The sequence below is a fragment of the Zosterops lateralis genome (genome assembly GCF_965231275.1).
Source record: "Zosterops lateralis genome assembly, chromosome: 4".
NCBI classification, from domain to species: domain Eukaryota; kingdom Metazoa; phylum Chordata; class Aves; order Passeriformes; family Zosteropidae; genus Zosterops; species Zosterops lateralis.
This window is the reverse complement of record NC_139765.1, coordinates 7,106,443-7,115,970: the sequence shown is the minus strand read 5'-3', so window position 1 is coordinate 7,115,970 and position 9,528 is coordinate 7,106,443. Positions and strand designations below refer to the sequence as shown.

The 9,528-nt window shown below is 41.6% G+C and overlaps 1 protein-coding gene across 1 annotated transcript in view; it reads left to right on the top strand.

Moving 5' to 3' along the window:
• The first annotated feature begins 1,544 nt into the window (after positions 1-1,544).
• The window catches only part of ATXN10 (ataxin 10), an 86,260-nt gene continuing 78,276 nt past the window's right edge, over positions 1,545-9,528 (top strand). The window contains exons 1-3 of the mRNA XM_083859765.1: positions 1,545-1,636; positions 5,541-5,732; positions 7,179-7,261. Of these exons, the coding sequence (XP_083715891.1) occupies positions 1,554-1,636; positions 5,541-5,732; positions 7,179-7,261 (358 nt within the window). The 5' untranslated portion in view covers positions 1,545-1,553. The remainder of the gene's footprint in view (positions 1,637-5,540; positions 5,733-7,178; positions 7,262-9,528) is intronic.

Here is a 9,528-nt window from a genome sequence, read left to right as displayed (position 1 = left end):
TGCCTCAAATAAAACAGGAGTGCACAGTCAGTGTGCATATTGTGATTAGAACAAGTGGCCCTCTCACAACATTTGAGATAGATCTGGTCCTGCAGAACCAGCATTTGCTGGAATGGGGCAATTGTCTTCCAGAGTCTTGGCTAAGACAGGTCCTTTTCCATTTCTACCTTCAAAGACTGTTGTCTCAAGAGTTTAGTCTTAATTTGATGGAGAATTCTTAAAAATAAGTTCTGCATAATTTTCTTTTCAGATGTGGTTGGCTCTAGGTGGATTGTTTCACTTCTTGGAGTTCCCTAAAGCTGTGCTAAGAAAAATAAATGTTATTTAGACCGTAAACTCTCTGGGGGAAAAGCTGCATCTTTAAGGGATCTGCCTGTTGTTCACAGAATTAGGTAGATCAGACTGTAAGGAGAGCTTGAGATATGCCATCTGTAAGTAATCTGAATACTAAATTTTATAATCTATATAAGAATTGGCTGTATAGTTGAACTCTAAGAGTGTCTTCCCTGGAAGGCTGGTCAGGCCCTGAATGTCCAAGGTGAGGTTGGAGCAGCCTGGGATAATGGAAGATGTCCCTGCCCATGGCAATGCACTGGTTGGGCTTTAAGGTCTCTTCCAACCCAAACCAGTCGGTGATTTGATGCTGATTGTCTGATAAAAGCTTTGTATAGTGTTCGGCCACAATTAATCTTTTTATCCACTGGAAACTCATTTCCCACCTGTGCACCCAGAGATTAACTTTTTGTACATATTTAGAAAACACCGAATGATATTTTCAGACAATAAATTTTAAAAATGTAACATTTGGTTTAAAAATAGTTTAAAACCTGAAGCAATGTAGTATTTACTTCACAGAAGGGCTTGGACTGGGAGGGACCTCAGCACTCGCCCAGTTTCACAGCCCTCTCACAGGCTGGGAGATCTTTTATGTAATTAGGATATTAAGCACGAAATAATTATTCCCGCAATTTCTATTTGGGTTTTTTTTAAAAAAACATTAATTTAATACTTTTTTTTTTTTTTTTTTTTTTTTTTTTTTTTTTTGTTTTGTTTAGAGACCAGTATCTCCAAGAGCACACAATGTAGTATTTATTTCACAGAATCCCAGAAGGGCTTGGACTGGGAGGGACCTCGCCTAGTTTCACCCCTGTCCCAGGCTGGGAGATCTTTATATAATTAGGATATTAAGCACGAAATAATTATTCCCACAATTTATGTTTGGGTTTTTTTTTAAAACATTGATTTAATATTTGTTTTGTTTAGAGGCCGGTCTCTCCAAGAGCACACGGGGCGATGTGTGGGGCGTGGGGCGTGAGGGGAGCCGGCACCGCGATGAGCTTCCTACGGGGAAAAGGAGCCGGCGCAGGGGGGAAAACAAAGGAAAGGCGAGGGATCGGTAGGCAAAAAGACAAGAAAAAGCACCCCGTGTATCAACCAACATGGCCATTTTCCCGCGGGCCCCGCAGAGCCCAGCCCAGCCCAGCGCGGGGCGGCCCCGCCGCCATTTCCGCACGGCGGGGGCGGAGCGGGGCCGGGCCGGGGCGGGGCGGGCGATGGCGGCGGCGGAAGCGCTGCCCGCGGCCCGCCTGGAGACCGTGCGGGCGCTGTCGGCTTCGTTCCGGGAGGCGCAGCCCAGGTAGCGGGGAGCAGGGAGCGGCGGTGCCGGCCGATGGAGGGCAGGGCTCGCCTCGGCTTCCCAGCGCGGTCTGCCCCACGTGGAGTGGGCTGCGGGCCGGAAAAGGGGCTCTCGGTATCCCCATAGTCCCTCCTGGGGAGTTTGTGCGTCCCCAGCCGCTTCCTCCTGGGGCTGTGCCTGTGTGTGTGTGTGGGGTGGGCTGGCCCTTCTCCTGCCCTGCCCCAGCGGGTCCACGAGGAGCTGCGGTGTGCTCAGTCCCTGTGCCTGTAGCACGGAGGAAAGCTTTAGTCGTGGGTGACATAAAATGTCTTAGAGATACAGAATGGCTTGGGCTGCAGGGATATTAAAGCTCATCCCATCCCACCCTCCTGCCATGGGCAGGGACACCTTTCACTATCCCAGATTGCTCCAAGCCCCATCCAGCCTGGCCTTAGATACTTCCAGGGATGGACAGCCACAGCTTTTCTCAGCAACCTCTGCTAAGACTTCACTACTCTCACAGGGAGAAATTTCTAACATCCAATCTAAACTTACTCTATCAGGCTGAAGCCGTTCCCCCATATTCTGTCACTTCAGGCCCGTGTAAATAATCAGCATCTTCCTTGTAGGCTCCCTTCAGGTGCTGGAAAAGCATCAGTTTGGTCAGCCCAAAGCTGCTCTTCTCCAGGCTGAGCACTCCCAAGTCTCCCAGCCTTTCCTAATAGAGCTTCTCCATCTGTCTAAACGACTTGGTGCCTCCTCTGAATTCTGTCCAACAGCTCCCTGTGCTGGGATCCCAGGGCAGGATGCAGCCCTGCAGAGGCATGTCAGCAGAGCAGGACAGAAGGACAGGATCCCCCTTCCCTTCCCCTGCTGCCCACCCTGGGGGCTCAGCCCAGCACAGACAGGCATTTTGAGTCCCAGCACACTTGGCCAGGGCATGTCCACCTCTCACTCAGCACCCCCAAATCCTTCTCCTAGAGCTGTTCCATCTGCTTATCCCTAGCCTGGATTGATCCCCAGGGGTTGTCCTGACTCGGGTGCAGCACCAGCTCTTGGTCTTGTTGAACCTCATGGGATTCCCCTGGGCCACTTCTGGGGTTTTTGGTGCCTTTCTGGGCAGGCACATTAGGTGGGATGTAGCTGTGGGAGTAGCTGCCTGCTTAGGCTTTGAGATTTGATTTCTGCCTGGAATGATCTGAGTTGAGCAGTCTGGATTTTCTTTCATAGTGTTTAAGAGATGGATTTGGAGTTTTGTCTCTCCTCAATGATGCAAAAAAAATCAACATCTCCTTCCACATTTACAGCGAGGACAGACACTTCCTTGTGTACCCCATACTTGCTCCATTAAGAACACAAGGTTTTTATCTTCATATTTTACTGGAAATGTCTGCACTCATAGTTGGTTTTTTTATTATTTTTTATTATTATTTTACTTTCAATCTAATTTTAAAAGAAAAAAATGTCACAGCAGCTCAGCATGCTTCTGATCCAGTGTCTGGCTAAAAGTTCTATTCTGCTGCATAGCTCTGCCAGGAGAGTGAAGCTTTTTCCAGACGAACTGTAAGGTGTGCTTTTACTCGTGGAGTCACAAAAATCTGCACAAAAATTCTTCTGGCTCCTTTAAATTTCTCTTTTACCAATTTAAATAAGTGAATGTCGTACAGTAGTATGTCTTGCACTGATCACTGGGTTTTGTATTTTGCAGCTGGGTCAGGAAACAACTAGTTCCATGGGATAATCCAACAAAAGGCATAGGCTAATACGAAAGAAACTACAGTGGGCTGAGTGGTCCCAATTTAGAGTAATGTCAGAATTTAAGAACTTGGAATAGCAAATGGTTCTGCTCAATGTAGAAAGCACTCCCTGGCTGGGGGCTGCCTTACCAGACTCTTCTGACATTTAGAAAAACTTGTCTCTGGTGCATTTCCCATGGGGCCTGTGGTACGTCAGCCACTGAGTCCTCTCTTGGCACATCATGAAGTGGCAGGAGCTGCACTGCTTCTTGTAAGCTGAAGGTTCAAGTTCCATGAATATATTTTCTTGGGTCTTGAAACCAAAACCAAATTCCAGACTTTCTTTCTGGTTATGTAAGCTACACTGTTTTCTTTGTGACTGAGGGCCAGCTCTGCTTTTGGTCTTTGTTTTTTGTGCCTCTTTGGTATTTTTCCTTCAGTATTGTAAAATTCAGCTTCTTCCCCATAATTCTCAGTGATGCAGTGGTGGGTTTTTTAATGTTTCAGTGTGGATGGAGAATGTGTAAATATATTGGTCTTGATCAACTGTGAAGTTGCAGAATAAAATACATAGTTCCTGGAGATCTGAGACTTTATGTTGTGGTAGTTTAGTGATATTAGCGTGTGTGGTATTTCTTACAGAACTCTCCCTTCTTTGTAAGTCTCCTCCACACCCTAACAGACATCAGCATTGGAGGCACTGTACTGTCAGTGAGATGTAGCCTGGCATAGAAGTGTCACTGTTGGAGCAGCAAATCTGATAAGGGACTTAGAAAAATGTGCACTGTGAGTAAAGACTTCAGAGGGTTTTGTTTAGTCTAGGAAGAAGAACATGGCAGGAGCAGAGGTGGGAAAGAATGTCTCCAAAAAGGTGTGAGGATGTGCTTAGGGACAAGGTGGATTGGCAGCATTTGGTTAATGTTGAACTTGGTGATCTTAAGGATCTTTTCCAACCTTGGTGATTCTATGGTTTGATTTATGGACATGATCACTTAGGAAAGAGAGGGTAGAATTTGTAATGGTGCAAATGTGTGGTCATTTGAGTGAGCAGCAGAGTGCAGGTAATACTATATCACCCAGTAGTGTTTGAATAAGAGTTTTTTTTTTAATTCTCCTTTAGGAAGAGTTTTTTGCATGAATTTTTATTAAATGCCACTTTACATTTCCTCTCATCTCACTTTTTTCTGTTTGATCTTGAGTACGTGACAAGTCTGTTTAAGGTTTAAGGAAGCTGCATCTGGATTTCCTTTTCCTGACCCCAGTCAGAAGTGTTTGATGAGCAAATTTATTGAATTTCCCTGTAGCAATTCCATAAACACTCTCTGGTGTGGCTTCTCTCCACCAGCATGTGGTATCAGAACTGAGTTATCAACGTTTATCATGTGTTGCCCTCATCTCTTTTGTGGAGATAAAATCAGGACAGAGTGTAGACAAACAGCTGTAGTTTGGAAATGTTCATCTCTGTGTGACAGATCACCTGTAAGTGTGTGTGTCATTCCTGGGAGGCTGGTGGATCTTCATGGAGCAGCAGCATCAGCTGTCATCCATTCATATGGATTTCTGTAATATGCTTGTGGTTTTTTGGTAGTGCTGTTTTCCTTGGTCCAGGTGCTGCAGGAAGTGGCCTGGTACCTTCTGTGTTGGGTAGTTGTCTGCTGAGGTGGGACAAAGTTGCCTTTTTCCCTTGGATGTGATTCTCACACTTCAGAAATGTGCTCGTGCAGCCACCATGACCTTTGTCCTCTGGAGGAAATCTGCAGCAGGCTGGAGCTTCTAATACCTTATTCTTCTGAAACATTTATCGCCGGACATCTAAGCTGTGTTAATTAACTAAAGCAGTTGCTCTTAAAGCAACATCCAGTGTCATGTATAAACCTGCCAGCTTATATGTATTAGAGAGAATTTTTTTTCCCTTTTCACTAAAATTCCAAAGAGCTGTTGAAAAGTCATGAGGAATACTAAGGTGACAAAACTCTACTACAGCCCCTTTTCTGAAAAGGCTGATGGGAGGATTGTGTGACGTATTTTGTTCTTTCCACCTGAAAGACTGTGAGTAGTTAAATACTCTGAGTAGTTAAAGATTGCTGCAGAAACATCTTTGGGTTTACAATAAGAAGTGTCAGTGTCATAGGCTTTTTAGTAGGAGTGCATTTTTATTTTTTTCTTCACCACAAATTCATGTATTTCAGAGAAAGAGCAGAAGAAAGCGTATTTCGGGATGTCCTGGAAATCCTGACAAGCACCTCAAGGTCCATTGAGCAGAGCTGTAAGGATTCCTGTGGGCTGGCAGATCTGGACACCTGCCTGCTGCTCACAGCAGAGTGCTTCAGGTGTCTGAGGAATGCCTGTGTGGAGTGTGCCAAGAATCAACATGTCATGAGGTACAGTTATCATCCCTTTTAGCCCATACAAAAGTGCCACCTTCTGATGTTGGTTTGGTTTTATGAAAGAGATTCTTACTTACTGCTGTGTTAGTTGATTTATTAACTGGCATTTCCTGCTGGATGCAATCACTCGATTTCAAATATGCAAGAAACAAAAATAGCTGACCTATTTGTAGGTCAGTTTGGGGCCCTGCTCAGTAATAGAACAAAGTGTTTGGGTCCATAATAGGAGTTGATTACACAAATGATATAAACCTGTTGGAAGCCTGACTGTAGAACTTTTTTTTTTTCTCTTTCTTTTTTTTTTTTTTTTTTTTTAATAACATAATAAATAAATTATCTTAATAGTCAGTTACAGGATTAGTATGGCTTTTAAGGTTCATTTAGATCTGTCTGGCTTGCCTAACAAAACACAGCATGTAGAACTGTGCATATTAATCCGGATACATATATACAGGCAAGTTGAGCGTAAAGGATATTAAGTCAGTCTGGCTCCTTAAGTTATTTAGCCTCTCTGTTCTTTGCCCGTGTCTGTTGCTACATTGAAGGGATGCTCGTGATACAACCAGCTGTAGTTAATGAACACCTGATACTCTGGTTGATATTTTTAAAACACCCAACAAAATAGCAGCCAACACTCTCCTTGCCCAGATGCCCCACGAGAATCTCAGACTAACCAACCAACAACAACAACAACAACAAAAAAAACCCCCAAACTTATCACAAGTCAGTTATATCAAAGAATTATTGAGTCTTAAAAATTGTCATCTTGGGACTTGTCAAATTCGGTTTATTGAGCTGTGTAATTTTGACATGGAACCAAGTCTTAGTTTCTGTTAATGCCACAGAAATTGCAATGCAAATCATTCTGAGAGTCTACCTATGATTTCTTCTCACTGGAGAAAGGGTAAATGATTACTTGGCCTTCTCTGCCTCTCTATGAGAGTTGTGTATGTTTCCCTTTGAGCTGGCCCTGTTGTTTTTTGGTAGCTGTCACTAATTGCTTTGTTGACATTGAAAATCTTCCAAATTCATTATGAAGTAAGATACATGACTCTTGTTCTGGATGCTTGATCTCCAGACAAAGCAAAGTTTTTGCACAAATAAAGTTGTTTGAATTATAGGAAAAATTTGCTAATGATTAATGTTTGATAGGAAGAATAGCAAGAAGGGAGGAAAGGGTACCTAGCTCTGAAGGCTCTGTGCCCAAAATTGGTAAAATGCAATGAGCCCCTTTGATCTGCTTCTGATGGTAGTAATGTGGCTACTGAAAGGCAGGCAGTAACATAGGAGAAACTATTTTTGTTCCAGAGATCATCTTCAGGAGAAAGAAGATTCAGAAATAAAGATTTCCTGTTAACTTTGGTGAAAAGCCTTTTAAGTTTTTTTGCATGTATTTCATATCAAGTGAATTATTGTGTTTTTTTCCCAATTTAATAATAGGAACTTGGGTCTCATCTCTACATCTGTCCATTTGATAAAGTTGCTTCATGGAATACAAATCAAAGAAGAATTGTTACTGACTGGTAAGGCTGGGGATTTTGTTAAATGTATAGCCTGCACTGTATTTTTTATGTGGATGGTATGATGTCACTTTACTGATGCACTTGTTTAATCAATAAACTTTATTCTTTCTTGAATTGCAGTTAAGAATTGGCCCTCACTTAGGCTGCTTTAAAAGGTCTCAGCCTCAAGTCTAGTTCAGCTGTATTTTCAGTGAACTGTTCCTTATAGATTGCTAAAGGAAAGATATGTGGAAACTCTTTAATATGAAGCAGGATATTTGGTTTTATAAAAGGAAAAGTTCCTGTAGTACCTCCATTCAAAATACATTCTGTTGTTTTACTGTCTTTTTATTTGTTGATACGTAAAATAATTTATCTAATTCCAGGAGGCAAATTTTGGTTGTGACTTTCTAAATTTTTTTTTAATTTTCATTTAATTTTCATTTGGTTAGACTTCATTCTGAGGTCTTCCCTTTGGCTTCATGGCTGCTGGGCTGTCCTTGCTAGGCTGTCACATGTGTGTGCTGTTCTTTCCTCATGGGTTTGAAAAGGAGAGGGAATGCTATTGAGCAAAAAGGAAAGGGGCTAAAACCTAGTAATTTGATTATCTGCTTTTCCTAGCCAGAGGTTGGTATAAAATCTCTGTTTATCAACATTGAATAGAAAGGTGACATTGACGAGGCAGTTCTTAACAGGATTTCAGTAAAAGCTTTTTTTGTGACTTTTATTCTACATAGACGTTCAGTAAATACATCTGAGTTATAAGTAAGATTTGCTGCATTGACCCAGGATAGGTGGTTCATTGATGCTGTAAGTAGCATTGATCTCCTTGAGGAACCTCTGCAATGAGCATAGCTTATGTATTCCACCTATGTCAATACAGCAAAAAAAAAAAAAAAGATTACACAAGCAAATGTTGCTAATTCTTTGTTGAGTGATCTGATGAACTTTATTGTAAGTGGAAATTAATGTAGTGCCTAGAGCACTGGTTCCTTCTGCAGGGTTCAGCTCAGAAGCCAGCAGTTAAATTTGATTGTGGATTATTAGTTGTACCAAAGCGAATTGTTAAATTGGACTTGGATAGCACTGTTGAAACAAAAGAGACCCATGAAATTAGTAAATGGTACTGTATTTATTAACTGTAATTCTGTTTCATGATTCTCTCCTCATATTTCATATAGGAAATCAGGTCACAGGGCTGGAGTAGCTTGTGTATTTTGTGCTGGGAGATAATTAGGTGTTAAGTGGAGTATTTCAGGTTGTTCGTTTGGGTGTGTATCATTTCCTCCCTCAAATGGCTGCTTGGATTGGATGATCCCTATTGGTGCCTGTGTATATTCTTACGGTTTTTAAAATACCTTTGTGTTGCTTCCATTGCAGCGAAGTAAAAGGAGAAGGAGGTAAAGGTGTACTGCAGAGTGAACAGCACTAAATAACATTTCAGATCATGTTCCTGTGAAAAATTCCCAGAACAAATCATTGTAGGCTAAATAAACTTGAAGTACTAACATCATATTTACAGAGATGAGATTGAAAATTCTTTCTGCAGACTGAAAAATTCATTTAACCTGATTTATGGAGATTTTGCACTCTAATCCATTGGTAGCTGTTAAGGCTAGTAAGTGGGTGGTGTGGTAATTTTTTAAAGAAAGTTCAGTGTAGTACAATTTCAAATGAATGAAACCAGAAATGAAATAAAAATATGTATTCTTTGGCCTCTGCTGTGACCAGTGTGATGGTTAAGGGAGACGACATGATCAAAGAAATGAAAAAGGAGGTGTTGTGCAAAGTGGTATGACTAAAAACTGTTGCTAATATTTATTCAAATAAATCCAGACTCCTTTGCATCCTCTCTGCTAGGAGTGATACTTTAAAAATAGTTGCCAGGGGTTATATACATGGTTAATTTGGCTCCTTAATTCAGTATATTTACTGAACTCTACTGCATGTTTGCACCATAACATCATACTTTTTCTTTTTTTAAATGCTTTAAAAAATGAAATAAATTCCTGTATGTTTGTAATACTTGTCCCAGCTGTGGAAAAATTACTGTTTTGAGTACATGTTATACCACTAAAGCAGTGGGCCAGAAACTTTGAAGGTGTGTTAGAATGTCTGTCCTGAAATAGCTCTTTGAAACTCCAGGTAGGTCGAAAAACAGTTAACTCATACATACAGTGTTCAGAGATTGTCCAATCCCATGCACAAGCCAGCTGTCCCTATAATGAGAGTCTCTTTTCTTTTTAATGCTTACATGAAAAAACACAAGCGTTTTTAGTCCTTTCTTT